We start from the raw sequence: 25,617 nt of genomic DNA on the forward strand, positions 1-25,617 counted from the left end.
TAGTATATTGCTGTTTCTTGAACTGAAGCTCAGTAGTAAAGTTCTTGCCTAGTATGTGCTAGTTACAGCATTATAGCACACATACAATCTCCCTCTCCCTCCCCCTCCCTTTCCCTCTCCTTCTCTCCCTCCCCCCTCCCCCTAAACCAACCAACCAAAAATCCATTGCCCTTACAGCCAGCTGAGGGCTTAGAGGTTGTTGAGGTAAAGTAAGAGAGTATATATCTCACTTTTACATCTGAGCTTAGGAGTACCTGGGAACTCTAGGATGCTCTGGGTGTGCTTCCTGTCGTTGCTGTGAGCTGTGGGAGTACTGTAGTGGTTGGGTTATGCATGTTGTGCTGAGCACACTGCATACTGATAGGATACATCATGGTGGCTCTGTGGTTCTCTCTGGGTCTTTGAGGGCTGTGCACAGTTGGCATGTGGTACGGGGTGTTAGAAGATTTATGATGACTGTGTGTGAGAGAACCAGCAGGGACTCTGGTAGACCTAGAGATAGAAGGAGCAGTGCTGGTAGAGAGCCTTCATGGGGGTGTGGGTGGGTATATTTGTGTCAGCAAATGTTTTAAATTAATTATCAACCATAAGAAAAATAGTCTGGAGCAAACCAATTTAGGATCTAGGTGGGTGGGATGGATGGGGAAATAGGAAGTACTGTGGTTTTTAGAAAGGAGGAAGTGGGCCCTACTCTAGTAGCTCCCTTGAGGGCAGGAACGAGATTTTCTGTCTCTGCACAGGGTCTAGCAGCTGCAAAATATAGTTCACTTACTAAACTCAACTGAGGGAAACCCAAGAGTTGAGCAGGGCTATAAAGGGCCACTGAGATCTAGTGAAGATGTTTATATTTTCCCATGGGTAGAAGGGAGTTATGGAAAGTTCCTCTGGTAGGTTGTGTGATCTGTCTATAAGAAGATTCCACCAAGAAAGAGTAAGCCCTGGGGCAAAGGGAGTCACTGAAGATAACAGGAGACACTGGGAAGAAGGGATCTACAGAAGTAGAAGGCAGGGCTCTTGGATCTTCCCTTCAGTGGGACCTTATCATGGCCATCTCCAGACTCCTGAACTGAAACCCTGCTGTCCTGTGGGCAGGGTTGTCGGTATCCTTTTTACTAGTCACAATTTCTTTTTTATGACACTAGTGTCCTCTCCTGTCTCTTGTGGCTTTCCTTTGGAAAGCAGGGTTAGGTTTAGTCTACCTGAGAGTCAGCTATTTCCTTGTTGTGTGATTGTGGGCTAGTCACCAAGTCTTTCTTTGTCTTCATCTCTTCACAAGAAACTGGACAGAGAATCCCTGCCCACCTCATCTGGGACTCCAGGGTATCCCTGAATCTCAACTTCACTCAGTCTGTTCTACAGGACTGCTTATAAGGAGGCAGAGACTAGAGAGGTAGCCTGTGCATCTCCTATAGGAGGGTCAGGTGGATAAGGAGAATCCAGAATGGGCCAGGGCAGAGCCTTAGAGAATGGTAGGCCACACCAGTCTGAGAAGCAGGGGAATAGAAGGACAGAAACCCAACCCCCTCACAAGAGCCCTGCTGCCTAGCTGTTGGCCTGGTGGGGAGGATTTACTTAGGGCAGCTTACCTGCTTTGAGGTGTTAAGGGCTGGAAAGCAGATAGAGAGCCCCTGGGACCATGATACCTGTGTATGTCTACGAAGGGTGCATGGCAGTGTGTTTGGCCTTGTTCAGCAACTCTTTGGCCACAACTTTCTCTGGCTGTGTGTCCTTGCAACTATGTCTACACCTGTACCACCCTCCAGGTGATTCATCCTCCTCAATCCTATGCCCAGAGAGGACAGGGCAGGGCCAGCCAAGATGTGCTGAGCTGGGCAGGATAAACAGCTCTACTGGGCCAGAGGTGAGAAGAAGAATACTCTTGCTATGCAGGCTGGGCTCTGCCTGCTCAGGTAGGAAGGCACAGGAGGAAACGTCACCCAAAGCCAGGTACAAGGTAGAAGAAACCCACTGGGGCCAGGATCTAGAGCACATGTTCCCTCAGGCTGGGAAGGCTCTGTATCCAGGATAAGGCCAGGAGTTCATGGAAGCTGCTATAGAACTGGGTTCCCTCTACAACTAGGAGAACCCAAATCCCCTGCAACTCTTTCTGCTGGTGTCATCTGGTGAGCAAGGGTATGGATGTCTCTATATGTAAAGACAGCATATGACAGCATTGTTTAGAGCAGGAAGAGACATGTGTCCTGTTGTTTTGTATCTGTGTTTGTCTATATCCTTGAGCTAAGACCCTCAGATACCATGGTTATGTTTGTTGCAAGATCGTGATATAATCAATCATGAAATGTGTCTGATTTGGGTCCATGTTTCTAGGTATGTAGTGGCTTATGACTTTACACTGTTTTGCTGTTGTATGTGGGTTTTTTTTCCATAACCTGGTATAATGGATCCTGTGTGGCTGTGATCTTTATTTGTAACTATGCTTGTAGGCATTTAAAGGTATTGTTAATGATATATATGAAAGTACATGATCCTGTAATATAAATGGAAAAATACCCTTTGTAACTTTGTGTGCTTGAACAATATATGGCGGTATATAAAGTTATATTGTGGTATGTGTTATATTGTGGTTAAGTGATTTTGTGTAAGAACTACCATTTATGTTTTTTATGTCTTTATGATTCTGTTTCATCTTTTTCTTTTTTCTTTCTTTCTTTTTTTTTTTTTTTTTTTTGAGACAGGGTTTCTCTTTGTAACAACCCTGGCTGTCTTGGAACTCACTCTGTAGACCAGGCTGGCCTCATACTCATAGAGATCTACCTGCCCCTGTCTCCCAATTAAAAGTGTGCACCACCATTGACCCCCCCACACACTTGACCTTATTATAGATGATTTCAATGCTGTGTAATCATATGTGGAATTGTATCTGCTGGTCTGTGAACTTGTATGTGCCCAGGCTTTCAGGAGAGTGAAGACATGTGCTTGGATGTTTGAATTTGTGTGACCTGGCAGTTGTGTGAAGCGCTATAAATTCCATGTGCTCTTGTGTCTTTGGGGACCCATTTGTGACTGTCCACTTAAGAGACTGTGACATAAAGTAAAAGCCTTGAGATGAGATGCCACGTGGCTGTGGCACATCATGCTCTCCTTGTAGCTGTGGGACTTGTTATTTGTTTATTTGTGTTCAGTTGGGTTTTTAGTATATAGCCCAGGCTGGCCTTGAACTCATTATCCTTCTGCTTCAGCTTCCCAGGTGCTAGGCTCATAGGCCCATACTGTGCCTGGTTGGTGCTCTGGGAGTTCTTGACTAGTGCTCGCTCCATCGTCCTCACCTTATTACAAGCACCTCTCCCTACACAGTGCTTTTCATGGCCTCTTTCACCACAGAAAAGTTGAGCAGCTTGTATTCTGAATACTGGTGGGGAGGGTGGGGAGGTGTGAGGTGGATGTTGAAATAGAGGAAGGTAAACAAATTAGTAAGACACTGGGATTTTTTTTTATTTAATAAAATATTTTTTATTAGGTATTTTCCTCGTTTACATTTTCAATGCTATCCCAAAGGTCCCCCATACCCACCCCCCCAATCCCCTACCCACCCACTGCCCCTTTTTGGCCCTGGTGTTCCCCTGTACTGGGGCATATAAAGTTTGCAAGTCCAATGGGCCTCTCTTTCCAGTGATGGCCAACTAGGCCATCTTTTGATACATATGCAGCTAAAGACAAGAGCTCCCGGGTACTGGTTAGTTCATATTGTTCCACCTATAGGGTTGCAGTTCCCTTTAGCTCCTTGGGTAATTTCTCTAGCTCCTCCATAAGGGGCCGTGTGACCCATCCAATAGCTGACTGTGATCATCCACTTCTGTGTTTGCTAGGCCCCAGCATAGTCTCACAAGAGAGAGCTATATCTGGGTCCTTTCAGCAGAATCTTGCTAGTGTATGCAATGGTGTCAGCATTTGGAAGCTGATTATGGGATGGATCCCTGCATATGGCAGTCACTAGATGGTCCATCCTTTCGTCACAGCTCCAAATTTTGTCTCTGTAACTCCTTCTATGGGTGTTTTGTTCCCATTTCTAAGAAAGGGTAAAGTGTCCACACTTTGGTCTTCGTTCTTCTTGAATTTCATGCGTTTGGCAACTTGTATCTGACACTGGGATTTTAAAGAGAAAAATGTTTGCTTATAAAATATAGTTCCACCAGTGTGCAATGTGTGCACATAGTGGGACTGGAACCTAGGCCTTGCAAATGCTAAACAAGTGCTCCATCACCAGCTAACTCCCTAGTTCCTAGTTTCATCATTTCTTCTAAAGACACTTAGCTGTACAAAATTGTAGATAAGAAAGTTCAGATGTTCTTAGGGCTTTAAGAAATGGGATAAAGATGACAGAAATGGTAGTTTATGCCTATAATCCTGGCACTGTGAAGGCTGAAACAAGATTGTCATGAATGTGAGTCTAGCCTATGCTACACAGTGAGATCTTGATTCAGGTATGTGCATGAGCTTTAGGATATTCACGTCTATCCTCAACCTAGTTGAAATCCAGAGTTTGCTTTAAGTCCTTAATTACTTACTGACAGGCATGGGATCAATATACTAATCACAGAGAATTATAACTTCGTGATGAAAATAGCCAGTCTCCACCTTGGGCCTGGTTTCTGTCTAAAGCCTGGAAGAGAGGCTTCCTGGCAAAACCATGTGGCTAGCACAGGACTCAAAGGAGCCTAGCCCTAGATACCAGCTAAGATATGCTACTTCCTATTCTCCCTTGGGGTAAAATCAGTCAGTCACTTCATGTCTAGTCTCCCTTTCTACAGGACTGCACCAGGGAAACCGGATCCTGGTTAAAAGTTTGTCCCTTGACCCTGGCCAGAGCCTTGAGCCTCATCCAGAAGGTCCCCAACGGCTTCGCTCAGATCCAGGCCCTCCCACTGAAATCCCTGGCCCACGTCCTTCACCACTGAAGCGGGCACCGGGCCCAAAGCCACAGGGTAAGTGCTTCCATTAAGAGCAGAGAAATGGACCAGAGAAGTGTACAAAAGGAAAGGAGAAATTAATGCATGGCAGAAGAATAGGGAAGTGCCCTTATCTCAAAGGGCACTGAGTGATACCTATCTAATGGGCAGAAAGGTGTTGTCTGTGGCTAATATAGTCTACTAAGATTTCACATCAGTCAGTCCTGCTCTGTGCTGCCAACACTCAGGAGGTTGAGACAGGGTGGTTGCTGTGACTTTAAGGTCAGTCAGGGCTAGCTATGGTATTGTGAAATTAGGTATAGCCTGGTCATAGTCACCTCGAAATCCAGTTCAGTGATATCTCTCCTCTCTTCTCCATCCATCACTCCAGTTCCCCCAAAGCCCAGCTACCTGCAGATGCCCCGGGTGCTTCCTCCTCCTGAGCCCATTCCTCCACCACCATCACGCCCTCTGCCTGCAGACCCTAGAGTGGCCAAGGGACTCGTCCCCAGAGCTGAGGCCAGCACTAGTTCTGCAGCAGTATCATCATTGATTGAGAAGTTTGAAAGGTGAGTCTTGTCCCCATAGGACCCTGTGAGGGAAGGGTGGATCTGGGACAGGAAGGGTTCTTGTAGAAGAGGCCTCTTGGTCATGCTCACACCCTGCCTCCATGTCTGTCCATCACCCACCTCAGAGAGCCTGTGATTGTTGCCTCGGATAGGCCAGCCCCTGGCCCCTGCCCAGTTCCCCCAGAGCCAGCCATGTTGCCACAGCCACCCCCGCAGCCAACAGGGTCCCAGCTCCCTGAGGGTGAAGCTTCTCGCTGCCTGTTCCTGCTGGCTCCTGGGCCCCGGGATGGTGAGAAGGTGCCTAACCGGGACAGCGGCATTGACAGCATCAGCTCGCCATCCAACAGTGAAGAGACCTGCTTCGTCAGTGATGATGGGCCCCCCATCCACAGCCTCTGTCCTGGGCCCCCCGCCCTGGCTAGTATGCCAGTAGCTTTGGCCGACCCCCACCGGCCTGGCTCCCAGGAGGTTGACAGTGACCTGGAAGAGGAAGAGGAAGAAGAAGAGGAGGAAAAGGAAAGAGAAATTCCAGTGCCCCCGATGGAGAGACAGGAGTCTGTGGAGGTACTGACTTATGCGTTACCCAAGAGGCAGGACCATGCAGAGAAAGGAGGAGCTTGGCTTTTCCCAGCTTGGTATTTCTCAAAACAGGCCATTGCTTCCACTTAGTCGATTTAGCACCTAGTATGGAGCCCAAGTAGCAAAACTCTGCTCCTCTCCCAAATGACTGTGAACACCAAAATGGCCATTCCTCATTCTAAATGCCGGTTAGGAAGGTGGCTCCACTTTCTTCAGAGAACCACTAATGAACCTCAGTCTTTTCACGACCCAGTAGCTGTGTGACACTGAGGATGTCTCTTCCCTTTCCACTTCTCACTACAAGCCTCAGTTTCCTTGTTTGTATGCCAGAAACTCTTACATGCCAGAGATACTTCTCAGCAACTAGAGGAGGGGCTCAGAGCCAGAGCCCCAAAGGAGCCTGACTGAAGCTTTAGGTTGGGAACTCTTTCCATGTGTTGTCTAGCTGATGTTTCTTCAGAAGGAATCCTTGCACTCACGTAAGGTCTCAGCCAGGAGACCTGCTTTCCCAGAACTAAGCACAGCTGTGGGGACTGGGGCCAGGAGTACCGAGATGAAATGATACTCAGCAAGTGTGTAGCCTGCAAACAAGAAAGTGAGCCAGCAGGCATAATCTTAGACAGTTTTGTACTTCTGTGCCTTTCTCACAGCCCACGTACTCAGCAAGCCTTTGCTGACAGCGAGCTGAATGAGTGACTGAGTAGCTGGTATTTAGACACTGTAATCCGCAGTCTGTTCTGTTTTTATTTATAGGAAATCTTTTAGGGATGGGAGTGTAGGAAAATGTAGAGCATTTGCCTAGCATACATGAACCCCCAAGTTTAATCCCCAACATTGCAAAAATTAAAAAACAAAATTATATGAATTATTTGTCTTTATAATGGGGACTCTTAAATACAGAAATAATTCGGCAACTTACACATGCTAGTGAATGGTAGGTATACTAGGATTTGAATCCAGAAGTTGGACTTCCTACTTCCCATGTTTAGCCACCAAACCATGCTCAATGAGTAGAGAAAGTAGACCAATGGGTGTATGACTGCCCGTATGAGGAAGTTTGTATATTCAGCATTGAGGGACAAACTTTATGAAGGATGCAACTACAGGAATCCTTCATGAGTGATACTTGTGCTTTATGAATCAGATCAGAGTTATCTCAGGGAGGAACTAAGGTTAGAGCATCGTGTGCACTTAGAGGAGTCAGGCATGGTGACATTGCCTGGAGTCCAGCCACTGGGAAACTGATGTAGGAGTATCAATGACTTCAGTCCAAGTGTTTGAGGGCACTCTGAGAAACATAGCAATACCCGATAAATGAGAGGGTGGGGAAGGGAAGGAGAGAGAAAAATGTACAGAAGGAGCTGGGGTTAAGGTAGAGATGATGTATCAACGGTCACTTCTTCTTTACAGCTGACTGTGCAGCAGAAGGTGTTCCATATTGCCAATGAGCTCCTGCAAACTGAGAAGGCCTATGTTTCCAGGCTCCATCTCCTGGATCAGGTGAATGGCCCCTCTGGGGTCCCAGGACCCTAGGATGTGGTAGGTAGGTTCCATAGAGGAAATGAGGCCCTAAGCCTAACTCCACCGTTAGGACCAGAATCCAGAAGTGGTAAGGTCTCTGGCTGACCTTGAAGCCAGTTGTGATAATGTTCACAAGGTCAATCGTCATTCCTAACTCTTAACAGACATGAATCAACCCTGTGACTCTGACACTTCTGACTCTTCCCCTCATCTTTAATGTATCCATCTTCATGGACCTCATTCTAACCTTGACTTTTTTCTTCACTCTGCATCCATTAGAATCCCTGAGGGTAGGGTTCTTTATTTGTCTTTCATTGTTCCATCCTAGCCTCCAGGACAGTGCTTTATACACTAGACACACTCATAAACATTTGTTACAATAAAGGGATCTAATTCCAGCCTTCTCTCTAAACCTGAATCTCTTTCTGACCTTGCTCCAATCCTAACTTGCCATCATCCCAGTTCCTAACTCCAGGTCCTAATCTTGGTGACGTGCAATTCTCTAAATTCCCACTCTCCTTGGTCTCAAGACCAGTACTAATCTCAGAGGTTCACAGAGCTGCCCACAAATAAATGCCTTTACCTGCAAGCTGCCCTTTCCCCAGCTAAGCTCTCATTTCAATTGGGCTGAGCACTCGTGCCTTGCTCCACCAGGTATTCTGTGCCCGGCTGCTGGAAGAAGCTCGGAACCGCAGTTCCTTCCCCGCAGATGTTGTCCACGGCATCTTCTCTAACATCTGCTCCATCTATTGCTTCCACCAGCAGTTCCTGCTGCCTGAGCTAGAGAAGCGCATGGAGGAATGGTGAGGGGCCTCAGAGCCAGTCTGCCTCTTCTGGCATCAATTTACATGCTAAGCCCAGATGTATTCAGAGAGATTCATTCCTGGGCTGAAGATGTTGAGATGTAGCTCAGTGACAGAATTCTTGCCAAGAATATGCAAGGCCCTGGATTCCATCCCCGGCTTCATAAAAATAAGTTCAATCTTACCTACCTTCTTCTCTTCTGAATAAACAAAACCAACCAACCAAACAAACCCAAAAAACCAAAACCGCCCAACCTCTGCCTTCTTGGCCCTCCCAATCTAATATGGAACACAAATGAAGGCCTAGAATGCTACAGCAGAATAGCAGAACCCTTGAGAGTATGCGAAAGCTCATGAGATAGCTCAGTTGGTAGAGGTGCTTGCTGGCAACCTGAATTCAAGCCCTGGAACCCATATAAAAATGGAAGAAAAGAAATGGCTCTATAAAGTTGTTCTTTCTCTTGCCCTACGACACCACCACCACCACCACCACCAAACTTAAGACAAAAGAAAGTATTGAGATTTAGCTGTTCCAGTTGGATGCCTATAATTCCATCATTAGGGACTCTGTGGCAGATCAATGAATTTGAGGCCAGCCTAGACTGACATAGTGAGACTCTTGTCTTATTTTTTAAAAAAGCTAGGTGGTGGTGGCTCAGGCCTTTAATCCCACTACTTGGGAGGCAGAAGCAAGAGGATCTCTAAGTTTGAGGCTAGCCTGGTCTACAGAGTGAGTTCCAGGACAGCCAGGATACACAGAGAGACCCTGTGTTAAAAATCAGATCCCCCCCCCCCAAATAAATAAAAAGAATAAGTTTAAAAGCTAAAATGAGCCAGGTGTGATGGCACACACCTTTAGTCCCAGCACTTGGGAGGCAGAGGCAGAGGCAGATAGATCTCTGAGTTCAAGGCTAGCCTGGTCTATAGAGTGAATTCTAACACAGCCAGGGCTACACAGAGAAACTCTGCCTCAAACAAACAAAAGAAAAAGCTAAAATGATTAGGTTCAAATTCTGCTTCTGCTACTTGGCTAAATTTAAGGAAATTTCTTACCATGCTGTTCCTTGGCTTTATTTACATCTTGGTTCATGTGTGTATTTTTGTTTGTTTTTTTGTCATGTTAAGGATTAAGCCTAAGGCCTAATCCTAGACAAATGCTATACCACTGAGCTATACTCAAACCTTCCTTGTCTTTAAAATGAAGACAATAATAAGGGCCTACCTTGTAAAGTTATTCTAATAATTAAATGTGTTAATACATGTTCAGAGCTTAAAACAGTTTCTAGCATATAAGAATTTGAAGCTTGGGCTGGTGAGATGGCTCAGTGGGTAAGAGCACCCGACTACTCTTCCGAAGGTCCAGAGTTCAAATTCCAGCAACCACATGGTGGCTCACAACCATCCGTAACAAGATCTGACTCCCTCTTCTGGTGTGTCTGAAGACAGCTACAGTGTACTTACATATAATAAATAAATCTTAAAAAAAAAAAAAAAAAAAAAAAAAGAATTTGAAGCTTATGAACTGCTGTTTTGTTTTGAGACAGAGTCTCACTCTGTAGACCAGGCTGGCCTAGATCTTACAAAGTACCACTTACCGCTGTCTCCCAAGTACTAGGATTAAAGACGTGCACTATAAATGTGGTAGTGCTAAGAATGGGAGACTGGAGATGCAGACAAATGGACCAAGTCTAGCCTAGGAGTAAAGAAGAATGATTTGAGGAGAAGCAAATGCCTGAGGTAGGAGGGCAGGGTTTATAGGGGCTGACTCTGGCCTTCAGGTTCTCTTCTTCTAATAGAGCCTAGAGCGTCGTCTACACCACCTGTTTAAATAGTCTACCCAAATAACTACCAGGCCATGGCATTACCTGCTTAAAATTGTCCCAATGTTCCCTACATTCACAGGATAAAGTATGCCTCTTTTACAAAACTATGACTGCAGAGGGCTAGCATAAAGCCCAGTTCCTACATCTCCTTTACCATCCTGTGACCTGAAGTCTGCTTTGTCTCTCACATCACACTGTAGACAGTGAGCGTTCAGCAAGACTTGGTTACTTTTCCTACCCTCCAAGATGGTAAAGCTCACAGGAATTGACTGAGTATGGCTCAGTACTGTATCTCTGGCACTACCCAACAAAGGCTAGGCAAGAATCAATGATCAGTGTGTGAATAGCCTTTACGGTATGGCAAGAGCGGCTGTTCCAGGATGGTAATGTTTCTGGTACTTAAGCAGGACAGAGTTAGGCTAGGGTTTCACAGCCTCAAACTGAGTCCCTCAGCCTAATTGGCCTATAGCATAAGAAGCATTTCCTAAAAAGGAAACCAGTTGAAAAATGGCTTTCTTCCTGAGGCTGGAGACCATGTCAGCCCCTGCTTCTACTCTAGGGACCGCTACCCACGCATTGGTGACATTCTTCAGAAGTTGGCACCCTTCCTCAAGATGTATGGCGAGTATGTGAAAAACTTCGACCGGGCGGTAGAGCTGGTCAACACATGGACAGAGCGGTCTACCCAGTTTAAAGTCATCATCCATGAAGTACAGGTAAGAAGTGAAACTGGATGAACCATGCTACAGGAGGAGGAAAAGTCTACAAGGACCTGGGGGAGGCCTTTAGGTAGACCTGAGCTTTTCTGCTTCTGTCACAGAAGGAGGAAGCCTGTGGCAACCTGACCTTGCAGCACCACATGCTGGAGCCCGTGCAGCGTATCCCCCGCTATGAACTTCTTCTCAAGGACTATCTGTTAAAGCTGCCTCATGGCTCCCCGGACAGCAAGGATGCCCAGAGTGAGTGTGTGCCCCTAGGCCCTCCCAACTTCCCCGCACTGGTACCTCTAGCCAGACTTCTGAGTCAGGGTTCTAGATTTCACTCACAGGGTTGGTCTGCTAATGTTGAATGATTAAAATCTCCAAATAGGATCTCTAAACTGAAGGGCCTATATTGAGGCTCTGTGTTGAGATTTTAGGATGAACCTCCAAGTTCATTACTCTGCATTCATGACCCAGAAAGAACCCAGTTAGGAACTTTGGACTGGAACTGTACAGTCTAAGAGGTATGCTTAGTCTGATTGTCTTTAGGAAACCATGCTTTTATTAGGCTGAACCCAAGATTCATCTCTCAGTGAAGTTGGGAATGAAAGAACGCCTAACCCTCCAGAGCCTAGCTTGAATCCTTCAGGCCACGCCCATTTTATTAATTCTCCATGGGTGAGCTCCTAAGTCAAAGCCCCATATAGTCAGACTTCTACTTTCCCACCCTCTAGAATTAGAGCTCTACTCCAGGTCTATTGGCTACTCCCAAGAATGAGCCTCTCTAAAGAATTTCAAGTGTGATCAGACTTGTTCCCGTATTTTATGCCTCTCAGGTTTGGATCTATAGGCTGAGATACCTCCTCCTCGGACTGATTCTTCATTTACTGAATCACTAGAAAAGTAGTTGGTTTAGATTCCTTCCATATTTACCTCATCTGTATCAGGCCAGGCCTCGGGTGCAGCTCTTGAGTCTAGCCCACTTGCTCTTCCTTGAACTCATATTGTCATTTATTCATCGCTAACATAACAGGCAAGTGCTTGTGCATTGTTCTAGGCACCGGGAATAGGGAACTGAGCAAAATAGATGAGGTCCTTGACTCAGGGAGTGTGTGTTCTAGTTGGAGAGAGCCTATAAACAAGTGTGATAAATCCACAGGAACATATTTGCAGGATGCTAAAAGTGTGACTTGGAGACGTAGGGGAGTGATGTAAGGGTGACTGGATAGTCTACTTTCAGCCAGTGACTTCTATGCAGGGAAGATGGCTAAACCAAAACCTGAATAACAAGAAAGTTGCCACAGGCAAATGGGAGGGGAAGGCTCTAGGCAGCTACAGTTGTAAATGTAGAGTCCCCAAAGCAGGGGGAGATGGGCAAGCTGATAGAGGTAGATGTATGTCTGTGACAGCAAGAAGGCCAGTATGACCTGAGTTAAGGGAGGGCAGAATGATAGAAAAGAGGGTTGGAGGAGCAAAGCTTTGGAGGCCAAGATGAGGTTTATTTTGAGTGTAGTGGATAGTCACGGGAAGGTCGTGGTTAGGATTGGCTGAAGATATGAGAAGGAGTCAGAAAATCTGGGGGAAGGTGGGGTCGTTTTGGTAAATGCAGTAAAGTGTCAAAAAGGTGGCTTGGATAAAGATGGTAGGAGCAGAGGAGATGAGAAAATGGTTCCATTCCGGATAGATTCTGTTTGAAAGTAGCACTAGGATACCACGGATGCTGAGATTGGGAGAGTCAAGAATGATGGTTCTTGGGGCTAGAGAGATAGCTCTGTGGTTAGGAGCACATACTGGCTAGGCTGTGGTGGCACATGCCTTTAGTCCCAGCACTTGGGAGGCAGAGGCAGGCGGATTTCTGAGTTTGAGGCCAGCCTGGTCTACAAAGTGAGTTCCAGGACATCCAGGGCTACACAGAGAGACCCTGTCTCAGAAAAAAAAAAAAAAAGAGCACATACTGTTCTTCCAGAGAACCCCAAGTTCTGTTGCTAGCACTCACATCCAGACAGCTCACATCTCCCTGTTGTACTCCAGAGGGACCAGATGCTGTCTTCTGGGATCCTTGGGCACAACAGAGCTGCCACTTTAGCTACTTAGATGAGGCTAGAATTCCAGGGAGGAATTTAAGTACCACTGGTGCACAGTTTAGTATTTAAAGCCGTGGAGCAAGTGGCATTTAGCAAAGGGAGTGAATCTAAACGGAAAGGAAACCAGAAGGACGCAGTGAAAGCTTAAGACAGTGAGGTCAGCAAAGGAGATGAAGCAGCAGCCCAAAAGGGGGAGGAACAGAGAAAGTGTACAAGACACAGGAGTGGGGAGCAAACACTTGTATACTGTGCTGTACCTAAGGGCACTTTGCTCCCCAGCCTGGACTTTGAAAAGAGCTAAACATTCCAGGAAATTTGGTGACTTAAGTTCTGCCTAGAAACAGGTACATATTAAATACCATGTTCCTCTCCCAAATGAGAGCCCCACTGAGGGGCCAGACTAAAGCATAAAACTTAAATCTGAAGAAAGTGCCACGTACTGTGTCTGTAATTTTAATTAATCTGGAGGCCAAGGCAGGAAGATCGGCTACCTGGGCTACAAGTCAAATCCAAGGCCATCCTGGGCAAATTAATAAGGAAAAAAGCAGGGGTAGGCATGTTAGTGGGAGAGTACTTGCTTAGTATGTGTGAGGCCCCAGGTTAAATCTCTAGTACTTTAAGTAAAACAATCCTAAACCCAGCTGGGCGTGGTGACACACATCTTTGATCCCAGCATTTGGGAGGCAGAGGCAGGTGGAGATTGTTGTGTTGGGGCTAGCCTGATCCACATAGCAAGTTCTAGGATAGCTAGGGCTATATAGAGAAGCCCTGTGTTAGAAAACACAAAATAGGGGCTGGAGTAATGGCTCAGCGGTTAAGAGCACCGACTGCTCTTCCAAAGGTCCTGAGTTCAATTCCCAGCAACCACATGGTGGCTCACAACCATCTGTAACAATATCTGACTCCATCTCCTGGAGTGTCTGAAGACAGCTACAGCGTAACTCATATATAATAAATAAATAAATCTTAAAAAAAAAAGAAAACACAAAATAAGAAAGATAAAAAACGCCAGGCAGTGGTGACGCATGCCTTTAATCTCAGCACTTGGGAGGCAGAGGCAGGTGGATTTCTGAGTTCAAGGCCAGCCTGATCTACAAAGTGAGTTCTAGGACAGCCAGGGCTATACAGAGAAACCCTGTCTCGAAAAAAAAAAAAAAAAAAAAAAAAAAAAAAAAAAAAAAGAAAGAAAGGAAGGAAGGAAGAAAGAAAGAAAGAAAAAAAAAACCCAAAACCAAAACAAGCAATACAGCATAAAACCATGTGTGTTTTCCAGAAAGCTGCCCAACTTCAGGCTCGGTTTTCTTATAAGCTTACTAGGAATGATAATGTCTACTTCATAGAATTGTTTTGAGGCTAAATGAGATAATCTAGTTAAAACTTTTAGCAGAGTACCTGGCATTTGACTCAATAAACATTAGCTATTTTTGATGACTAAATGTTCTGGGTAATGTCATCCATACTGAGTTAGCCAGCAGGTTGAGTTTATTAACTTCAGTTTCCTGTTTTGTACTAGCCTCAACCATATCCAAGTCTCTAGAACAGATCTCAGCATTCCATTTATTGACTCTAAAGGGGACTACTCCCACCCACACAAATAAACTTCGTAGGATGGTTTCCTACCTCAGTCTTTGACTGAGGACCTCGAATGAGAGCCGGCTAAGATCTGCCCATTGAGCTACCCAGCTCAAGATCCGATGCGGAGATCCCTATATTTTATGACTCAAAGTAAAATCCTTAAGCCGAGCCCCACTGAATCATCTTTCTGGTTCTGCTGACTGACTCACCTACAGACTAAGCTCCAAAGCCTGGACTCAGTCCACAAACTGCCTTCTTGGGACTGCTGCCTGCAGCTACCTATCTACACTTAGCCCAAGGCTGAAGTCTAGACTGAGACTCCAGGCTGCCAAGGCCAGCTTAGGCCCCACTAAAGCTTCTAACTTAAGGCTATCATCCCCACAACAAACTCTCAACATAGCCTGGGATTCCCAGAAATGTCCATCTGTTTCCTGCATGGTACATCACTAGACAGGTCCTGACAGCAAACACAGCTTCCAGTCTGAGCCCAGCCATGTATGCAGGCCTAAGTTATGTACCCCCAACTCACCAGTTTTCTTGCCCCTTTGGACTCTACTGGGGTGTGAAAGATGCAGCATCCATAGGAGAAAAAGCAATGCCACCTTCTAGGTAGATAACCACCTGAGTCTTTGGCTTGGTTTTGTTTTGTTGTTGTTGTTGTTGTTGTTTTTTGGTTTTACAGGACAGGGTTTCTCTCTGTATTCCTAGCTGTCTTAAACTAGCTCTGTAGAGCAGGCTGGTCTCGAAGTCAGAGCACTGCCTGTCTCTGCTTCCTGAGTGCTGGGATTAAAGACGTGACACCACCACTTGGCAAGTCTTAGCTTTTAACTCTGATAAACTTGTCTTCTGAGGTTCTGAATTAGAGAGGCTAATTTATACTAAGCATCTGTTTGGGATCCCTGAGGAAGGTAGTGGGAACTGAGCCCCTTCCTCGGAGACTCCATGTGTACTGAGGGATTCAGATACAGTGAGTGAAGAGCATGCAGTATGACTAGTGAGGCAGAAGGAGCAAGGACAGTGTCCTAACTCATCCTTGGAGCTTAGGGAAGGCTTCTAGACATGTTAAGCTGAATCCAGAAGACTGGATGGCAGTTGGCCAAATGAAGCAAGACAGGACATGTTTAGGGAGGTGCATATGGAGGAAGCCACAGCGGTCAATTGGAGCCCGTCACCAAGGGCTTTGAATGCTAGACAAAAGAGCTGGGTCTTTGATGTGCTGGCAGAGTGAAACATTGACAGATTTAAACAGAGGGGAAACAGTAAGCTGTGTGCAAGAAAGCTCCTTCTGGCTGCCAGGGCTGAAGGGGAGTTGGAGAAAGGCCCAGCACCTGAAAGGCATATGGAGACCTGAGCTGGAGCAGTAGCCACGGATCCTCTTTAGTCCCAGAATGTGCTCGTCTTAGGAAACAGGGCCTCCTTTGCCATCCATGTGGACATGTGATTCTCCAGTACAGGCATAAGTTCTGAGGAGGGAATCTACTGTGTCAAGTGGGAACCATGAAGCTGCAGCTGGACTGGAGGCAGAAGCAGGGATGGTTTAACATGTGAACTTTTATGGAGACTTACTTCATTTTTTTTCCATTATGACACCTGGTCACTGTAGGAAGTGTGGGAATGACAGAAAAGAAGACAGAAGTGGGAGTAAGAAACCCCACCTGTGACCTGAGCCCCATGATAAATGTTTAAGCATACGTTTTTTAGATGTGTGTGTTAGCAAGAATTAGATCATTGTATATATTCAAATTTGTATCCTTTTCCTAAGACACTCTGAACATTTCCCATATTATCAAAAACCCTAAATAAGTATCATTGTTAAAGATTGATATTTTTATTATATGTGTGTGCTGTAAATTCTGTAACTGAGCTCCTATGGTTGAACATTTGTTTTAGGTTTGACAGTGCTATAAAAAAACACTGCAAGGAAAGTGTATTTGTGCATAGAACAAGTGTGTATAGTCAGAACTAGGAAGACAAACAATAGTGTTTTTTCCTTCTTCCCTTCCTGGTGTACTAGAATTGAATGCAAGGCCTCTAACATAAAACACAAGTGCTCTACCACCAAGCCACATTTCCACAATTCCTCTTTGTTTTGCTACTGCAGCTACCACTGCCTTATCTTTATCATCATCGTCTTCATTTTCTTATGTGTGTGCATTTGCGATAGGGTCTTACATATCATAGGCTGACCTCGAACTGGCTGTGTACCTAAGAATGACCTTGAATTTCTGATCCTACCATCTCTACCTCTTGAGAGCTGGGGTTATAGGCATGCATCACCACACCCAGTTTCTGTGGTGCTAGGGATGGACCCCAGGGCCTTACACATGTTAGACGGACATTTCACCAGCTGAGCATCCCCAGTCCTCTTTACTTTTTTTAATATTTATTTATTATATGTAAGTGCACTATAGCTGTCTTCAGACACTCCAGAAAAGGGCATCAGATCTCATTACGGATGGTTGTGAGCCACCATGTGGTTGCTGGGATTTGAACTCATGACCTTCAGAAGAGCAGTCGGTGCTCTTACCCGCTGAGCCATCTCACTAGCCCCTCTTTACTTTTAATCTTTTGTTGCTGCTGCTGTTCATTAGATTTGAGCCCAGAATTTTGAGATCACCCAGGGGAATATAGAAAGATTCTGTCTCTAAAACAAAACAACAACAAAAACAACAACAAAATAAACCTATCCATAGTCCCACTAGCCAGAAACAACTGTCTAAACATGACCATGTTTCCTGCCAGTTAATTATCATAATCATTTTACCAAGCTTACATTTTATTGGCTATCCCATATTTCTGCTACTGTGTTGTTAATCCAGGCAGTTTCTGATTTGAAATGATGTGGTCATGAACATCTTTTGAGGCTGGCATCTGCTGGGAGGTGGAGAGTGTAGTTAGGCCAAAAGGATACTCATGGAGTAGAGATGTCCTGCAGAGCTTCCTTTCTGTTTGACTCCCATCTGATCTTACTTCTCTGTGCCATAGAGTCTTTGGAGCTGATAGCCACAGCAGCAGAACACTCTAATGCTGCCATCCGGAAAATGGTAAGTGGCCCTTCTAGTCCTGTCCTTCCTTGGCCATCCCTCTGTGTGTGTGTGTGGTGGTGGTGGTGGGGACTTGTGACTTGAGGACATTTAAGGGGAGGTATTGTCCACCCCAATCTTTACCTTTCACTCCCTGCCAGGAACGAATGCACAAGCTGCTGAAGGTGTATGAGCTGCTAGGGGGTGAGGAGGACATTGTCAGTCCCACCAAAGAGCTCATAAAGGAAGGCCATATCCTTAAGCTGTCAGCAAAGAATGGGACCACTCAAGATCGATACCTCATATTAGTAAGTGCCAGGTGTGCTTATGGGTGGGCATGCCCTCGGGACATAGATAACCTGGCAGTCATTCGAGAGTAGACCTCTAGCCAGCTGTCCTTTCCTCCAGCATTCATTGTATTTGCACTATGTTAGCTAGAAATAATTTTTGCTTTTGTACATTATGTAACTACAATTATGTATGAGATATGAGTTGGCTAAGGTTACTAACTAGGAAGTGACTCCCATGACATTTCCTTATCATGTCCTTGCTCTTTCCTCATTGCTGAATCCAGTTTGAAATAGCTTTGTGTGTGTGTGTGTGTATGTGTTTGAGAGAGAGAGAGAGAGAGAGAGAGAGAGATTTTTTGCGTAGCCTTGGCTGTCCTGGAACTCACTCTGTAGACCAGACTGGCCTCAAACTCAGAGATGTGCCTGCCTCTGCCACCCGAGTGCTGGCATTAAAGCCTTGTGCTACCACTGCTGACAATTTGATGTATCTTTCATCCATTTATTGCCTTGCATCCTTAGCAGTAGTATGAGGGTGAGGAGACTCACCATCTACACTAAGCCTCTGTACACGCATCTCAAATCTTCTTCCTAGTTCAACGACCGCCTCCTTTACTGCGTGCCCAGGCTGCGGCTCCTTGGTCAGAAGTTTAGCGTGCGGGCACGCATTGATGTAGATGGCATGGAGGTAAGCACCCTGAGAATTGGAGATGTGGAGTGGGGCATTGGTATTGGGAGGAAATTGCCTACTCTGTCCCCAGTCTATGTATACATATGTGTAGGACCCTATAGAGTGTATAGGCCTCACCATGATCCTTCCCTTCTCCTTTTAGCTAAAGGAGAGCTCCAACCTCAACATGCCTCGGACCTTCCTGGTGTCAGGAAAGCAGCGCTCTCTCGAACTGCAGGCCAGGTACCTGTCCTTGCCTATGCGTTCCCTCCAATTCACTCTTTTTGTTTGTTTGTTTGTTTGTTTGTTTTTTGAGACAGGGTTTCTCTGTATAGCTCTGGCTATCCTGGAACTCACTCTGTAGACCAGACTAGCCTCAAACTCAGAAATTCACCTGCCTCTGCCTCCCAAGCGCTGGGATTAAAGGTGTGCACCACCACCGCCCAGCCCAACTCATTCTTTACTTCAGATATGCTGAGGCATTCCAGGCCAGAGAAAGAGTGAACACCTTTCCCCAAAAGATATGGCCTTGCTCCTCAGCTATGTGTGTGTGTGGGTGATTCTGATGATGACACATGTATATACATGGTATGGGAAAAGGTGGTATGTCAGTCACAAAAGCATTTTGGAGAATGAACAAACTCCAGAATGCAGGGAAGAGTGGGTTACTTACCACTATCATGAATAACATCACCAATGCCTACCACCACACATGGCTACCATCAGTCCATTTTAAAGCTGAAGAAATTGAGGCACCTTTCCTAGATCCAGCCAGCAGGATTAGAGCTGAAATTGGAGCTTAGGCTTCGTCAGCTTGGCACATGGGTTCCTGACCACTGTCCATACTACTTTCTGAGACTCCAAGTAAAGGTGTCTAACAAGGTCCTGATCAGGGCCTCAAAGTACTGAGTGCACATCAGTACATATCCTTTTCTGATAGGCTACTTGGAAGTGAGAGGTGACTGATGATTTCATGGAGGCAGAAGGGAGAAGAGATAAGCAACCTAGTAGTTGGGCCGGGCAGTTATGGCACATGCCTTTAATCCCTTGGGAGGCAGGAGCAGGAAGATCTCTCTGAGTTTGAAGCCAGCCTGGTCTACAGAGTGAGTTCCAAGATAAATAAAGCTACACAGAGAAACCCTGCCTCAAAAAACAAAGCAAAACAATAACACCAAGCCTAGTGGTTGGGCTTTGAAGTTCTGGGAGACCAAGAGAACCTCCCTGAGGCCTGCACTGATACAAGCAGCAGGAAGGAACAATAGGCCCAGCAAGACAGAAAACAGGACCATCTAGGAAAGACACAAGCCATAAAGACATGGCATCTGCTTAGAGATGGGGGTTATCAGAAGAGTGCTGGGTACAGAGGGCCCTCCAGGCAGTGTTTGATTTCTTCCTAGTCTCAATAGGATGGCATGGAGAGATGACTTTGTAATCAGATTTATTGTCTGTAATTAGCTCAGGTTGGACTTGAACTCAAAATAATCCTCTTGGCTTAAGTCTCCCTAGTGTTAACTTTTTATTTAAATGTTTATTTTGAATATTTTAAAATTATGTGTATGCATGTATCTGTGCAGGGGTATATGCATATGACAGGTGACTTTGGAGTCTGTAAGAAGCAACAGGCCCATTGGAGCTAGAATTACAACTGCAGGACATGGGTTGTGAGAACTGACCTTGAGTCCTCTACATGAGCCATCTCCAGCCAATTACATTTTTTTTCTTGAGGCAGGGTCTTACTATGAAGCCCTGGCAGGCCTATAACTTGCTTATGCAGAACAGGCTAGCCTCAAACTCACAGAGAACCACTTGCCTTTTGCCTCCAGAGTGCTGGGATTAAAGGCACGTACTACCACACCTGACTCCACTAGTTATTTTTTAAATTAATTGGTTATTTATTAAAAAATTTTGAATGTTTATGGGTGTCTTGCTTGCATGCATGTCTGGCAATATGTACATACAAGGATTCCAGAAGATGGTATCAGGTACTCTGGAACTAGAGTTGGATATGGTTGTGAAGTGGGTGCAAAGAATTGAATCAGGATCTTCTAGAAGAATAGCAAGTGTTCTTAACTGCTGAGTGAGCTCTAGCCTCTTAAAAATCTTTTAATGAAAAATTTCTGGTGTGTTGGGTTTCTGCCTGTAATCCCACCATTTGAGAGGCCCAGGCAGGGAGATTGCCAGAAAATTCAAGGCAAGCCTGAGATAGAACATGAGACCTTGTCTGAACAAGGTTAATTTTAAATATACAAGAAACAAAACAAAACCAAACCCAAACAGTATAAGCATCCATAATCTTAAATATAGCTTAGCTGGTTCTTATCTTGGCAATTTATGGAATCAGCTGAGAACTTTAAAAAAATCCCGATGCCTGGGCTTCATCCCCAAAGATTCCGATTTAATTGGCCTGCAAGTATTGCCAACCAAGCTCCTCAGGTGATTGGATATACACCAGGACTTTGAGCCAGTGATTAAGAGCCAATACTACAGATAGAAGCAGAGAACTCGCCTACCATCCAGAAGACTTGGGTCCCATCTCCAGAACTTCTCTTTTTCCACACACAAGACACCTATTGACATTTTTTGGTTTGGTTTGTGACATTTTCCCCCAAGCCATCCTTGGAACTCCTGAGTTCAAATGGTCCTCCTGACTTACTCTCATGAGTAAGTGGGACTAACAAATATGAATTTCATCCTTATATACCTTTTGAATGGCCACAAATTCCACCATAATTCTTAAAAGTCCAGAGTAACACTTGTTCACAGCCAAGAAATGAAAAGTTGAAAAATATAAATAATTTTTTATGACTATATTCAGAACAAACCTCATCTCGTTGCTGGGCTTATAGATATTTGCCACAATTTCTAGCTTCCGTGTGGGTCTTAGGGTCTGAGCTCAGGTCTTCATGCTTACATAGCAAGTGTTTTAATCACTGTGCCATTTCCTAGTACCTGCTGCCACATTTTTTATGAACCTTTTCCAAAGTACAGAAAACTAGAAAGAATTACAGTGAGCACTAATGAACCACCATCTAGAATATACAAGGGTTAACGTGCTGCTGTGTTTAGCTTATCACATGTCTATGCTTTTAGCCACCCACCAATCCAGTGGCTTTACCCTTTTTATTGGTATATGTCCATTGTTCATAATGATAGGTTGTTCATTTGTTTTTGTTTTTCAAGACAGGATTTCTCTGTGTAGCTCTGGCTGGCCTGGAACTCACTTTGTAGAGACTATGCTGGCCTTGAACTCAGTGATCCCCCTGCCTCTGACTCTTGAGTCCTGGGATTAAAGGTGTGTGCCACCACACCTGGCAAGACATTTTTCATACAAGTATGTATATCCTGTACTTTGACCATACTTTCTATCTATAACTCCCTTTGCTTCTTCCCCCTAACAGTCTTGCTTCTACTTTGGTGACATATATAAAAATGATTTTGTATATATATATATGTGTGTGTGTGTGTGTGTGTGTGTGTGTGTGTGTGTGTGTGTGTGTAATCTAGACTCCAGAAATGATATCAAACACATAATACATGTTTTTCTTCATCTGGCTTATTTCACTTAATATAATCATCTGTAGTTGCATCCATTTTCTGGCAAATGACATTTTATTCTTTATGGGTTCGTGAAAAACTCCATAATTCACACATACATTCACATTCATACTCAGACACATTTTATCTAATTGCCAGTTGAGAACCCAGGGCTGATTACATAATGGCTATTGTGACTAGTGTTGCATTAAAGATAGATGGGCATGTAATTTCTGTGGTATGCTGACTAATCTTTCATACACACACACACACACACACACACACACACACACACACCTAGGAGCTGGGTCAATATTTGAATTATCTTCATGCTTGATTTCAGCATATATTACAGAGCCATAATAATTAAGTAACATGGTGCTGGCACAGAAACAGACATGTAGATTGATGGGATATATAGGGCCTAGAAATAAACACACACATAAACACACACACACACATACACACACAGCCATAGCCAACTAATTTGTTTAGTTTTGAGGGTTTTGAGATGGAGTCTTATGTAGCCCTGGACAGCCTTGAACTCCTGATCCTGTCTCTACTTCCTAACTGCCAGGTTTACAGATATGTCACCATGCTTTACTTAGCCACTTGATTTTTGACAAAGATGTTAAAATCATACATTGTAGAACAGACAGCTTCTTTAGCAGATGGTGCCAAGAAAACTGAATATCCAATGACTTTATGTATATGAGTGTGTATCTGTGTATGGGTTTGCACACTGCAAGTGCAGTTTCCTGCAGAAATCAGAGGCATTGGATCGCATTGGAATTGGAGGTTTGAGGTACACAGTGTGGGTATTAGGAAGTGAACTCTGCAAGGTTACATGTCCTTTACCACTGAGGCTTTTCAGTGACTTCTAAATACATTGCAAAATAAGTAAAGCCTTACCATACATAACCCTCCCTTAGAGTCTGGCATTAGTAGAAAATCATTACCTAGAGTTTAGTACTTGTTTCAGTCACTGCCAAACCCTTCTCTTGGCACAGTCGGCATAGTGAAATGCATAGGTCTTAGGTATACCACAGGTGAGGTTTGACAAACATTTGATTACAATGAACATGCATTAATTAGTGCATGTGCATGTTGCTGCAAGTACTGGAGAAGGACTTTGTATGCTAGGTAAGCATTCAGTCACTAACTTGCATCCCCACATCCCTAAATAGTGGCTCAACATCATAACTTGTTTCACATTCTTACTTTTCACATAGTGGTCCTAATGATGCAGTCAGAATTCATATTAGAAAAATACATTTGAATCTTAGAATGTAGATGTAGAAGGAAAATGAGAGTCTAGATGGGAGATAGCAAAGTTAGGGGTCCTATTTCTAGGGGTGGTTGACAAGTTTGCACCAGGGCAGAGGGCTTGGAGAACACAAGGTTTCTAGAGGGGCTGGAGAGATGGCTCAGAGGTTAAGAGCACTGACTGCTCATCCAAAGGTCCTGAGTTCAAATCCCAGCAACCACATGGTAGCTCACAACCATTTGCAATGAGATCTGATGCTCTCTGAAAATAGCTACAGTGTACTTGTATATAATAAATGTTTTACTAAAAGGGTTCTAGAAGGGTTCTCTAGAAGAAGCAAAGAAGAACAAAAGGAAGTTAGAGCAGGAGTTATAGCAGACAACATGCTGGGCACATTACATAATCATCAGTGTTGCTTAGAACACAGGTAAGCCCATCTTCATGAAATAAAAAAAAATACTGCCTCCTTTTGCAAAGTTGACAGGTTAGCAGTTGGATATAGTTTCATGTATGTTCCATACTCTTAGACACACTTCACCTTTATCCTTCTTAGGCCTAGCACCTCCCTCTGGAAACCTTTCTTAAAAGTCCCACTCAAACATAGGCTGAGGCAGGCCCCCTTCTCTGGACTCCTCAGTCTTCATTCCCTCTAGAGCCAGCACTGATTCTCTCATACTGTCCCTGTCAGTCTCCTATAGTGCATCATGAGCTCCTTGATCTGGAAGACATTGAATAAGCTCAGGTTATGTGACTTGTTCAAGGCTACATAAAGTGAAAAAGTGTAGTGACGCCTAGGCCCTGTAACTCTTAAAATACCATTCAGATTGTGTTTTATTGGCCTGCCTAACTCAACACCTTTCTTTTCTCCCCTGCAAGGACTGAGGAGGAGAAGAAAGACTGGGTCCAGGTAACACCCAAGGCTTTGTGGTAGGGGTCTGGAAGGGTCTTAACAGGTTTCTTAGGGGCTGATAATAGATAAAATAAGCAGAACAGGCTCGGGACATCAGCTTTGTACAGATGCTATTATCACCCTCTTACAGATAAGCAAGCTGAAGTCCTGAGATTAGATAGAAACATTCTTTTAGGAAGTCAGTTCCTCTGAACCAAGCTTTGTAAAAGCTTGCACGCAGCCAGCAGCAGGAGGGCCTTCTGAGATTTTCCATCCACCACTCCCCTTTCCCACATTTGATAGTTACACCAGTCATAGACCTGGATTTAGGGAGGGATTTTCCCAGTCATGTGTAGCAGGGACAGACCTGGGTCTAGAACTCCAGGCTAAGGCATAGGAAGGTGTGGTGAGGGCAGAGATAGGTTGTCGTGGAGTGATCTGACCTCTCATTTCTCACACCTCTTCGCCAGGCCATCAATTCCACCCTCCTGAAGCATGAACAGACCCTGGAGACTTTCAAACTGTTGAACTCAACAAACAGGGATGATGAAGATACTCCCCCTAACTCTCCAGTAAGAGTCCTACTTTCCTCAGTACTGGGATCTCCTTGAAGCTCCATGTTCCCACCTTTTTCTTGAGATGATCTTTTCCTTTTCCAAGAATAGGGACCTGAGAGGCAGTGCAGACAAGCCCCCAGAAGCCAGCTTCTGCTAGTAGGGCTACAGATTGCACCCCAGAAAGTGAAGTGACTTACCTCCAATAATAGTATGCTCTCCCCAACCCCATGATGATTTAAGTGGCAAAGCAGAGGCAAGGTGGGCTGGCTGGACTGGACTGAGGAGCTATCTCTAACCTGGGCCCTAACCCTCCCCCTAGAACGTGGATCTTGGGAAGAGGGCACCTACGCCTATCCGGGAAAAGGAAGTCACCATGTGCATGCGCTGCCAGGAGCCCTTCAATTCCATCACCAAACGCAGGCACCACTGCAAGGCCTGTGGGCATGTGAGTGTTGGGAGGCAGGGGCAGAGCTAAGGTGGGGACAGGCTGACAGCCTAAAGGCCCACTTCTGATGGGGTACCCTCCAAGAAGGAGGAGGCTGCAAGTTGGCTGTGGTAGTTGATACACTGAAGAGAAGCCAAAGGCAATTAAGCTGTTCGTGCCCACTTGCTGCCCCAGGTGGTTTGTGGGAAATGCTCTGAGTTCCGAGCCCGACTCATCTATGACAACAATCGTTCCAACCGTGTGTGCACTGATTGCTATGTGGCCTTGCATGGAGCACCTGGGAGCAGTCCAGCCTGTAGCCAGCATACACCCCAGCGCAGGAGGTCCATCCTAGAGGTAAGAACTGGCTGGGTTCCTAACCACAAGCCTCAAAGTATGCCATA

The 25,617-nt window shown here is 45.1% G+C and overlaps 1 protein-coding gene across 2 annotated transcripts in view; it reads left to right on the top strand.

The window, feature by feature from the left end:
• The window catches only part of Fgd1 (FYVE, RhoGEF and PH domain containing 1), a 43,546-nt gene that overhangs the window by 15,271 nt on the left and 2,658 nt on the right, over positions 1 to 25,617 (top strand). For both annotated transcript variants that reach the window (XM_006528699.4, NM_008001.4), the window contains exons 2-16: positions 4,770 to 4,943; positions 5,299 to 5,476; positions 5,602 to 6,040; positions 7,466 to 7,555; positions 8,231 to 8,379; positions 10,762 to 10,918; positions 11,023 to 11,161; positions 17,548 to 17,606; positions 17,747 to 17,893; positions 18,468 to 18,560; positions 18,706 to 18,785; positions 24,220 to 24,250; positions 24,703 to 24,804; positions 25,109 to 25,234; positions 25,409 to 25,570. In XM_006528699.4, the coding sequence (XP_006528762.1) occupies positions 5,325 to 5,476; positions 5,602 to 6,040; positions 7,466 to 7,555; positions 8,231 to 8,379; positions 10,762 to 10,918; positions 11,023 to 11,161; positions 17,548 to 17,606; positions 17,747 to 17,893; positions 18,468 to 18,560; positions 18,706 to 18,785; positions 24,220 to 24,250; positions 24,703 to 24,804; positions 25,109 to 25,234; positions 25,409 to 25,570 (1,926 nt within the window). In that variant the 5' untranslated portion in view covers positions 4,770 to 4,943; positions 5,299 to 5,324. The remainder of the gene's footprint in view (positions 1 to 4,769; positions 4,944 to 5,298; positions 5,477 to 5,601; positions 6,041 to 7,465; positions 7,556 to 8,230; positions 8,380 to 10,761; positions 10,919 to 11,022; positions 11,162 to 17,547; positions 17,607 to 17,746; positions 17,894 to 18,467; positions 18,561 to 18,705; positions 18,786 to 24,219; positions 24,251 to 24,702; positions 24,805 to 25,108; positions 25,235 to 25,408; positions 25,571 to 25,617) is intronic.

Source organism: Mus musculus, chromosome X (assembly GCF_000001635.26).
Source record: "Mus musculus strain C57BL/6J chromosome X, GRCm38.p6 C57BL/6J".
NCBI lineage: Eukaryota > Metazoa > Chordata > Mammalia > Rodentia > Muridae > Mus > Mus musculus.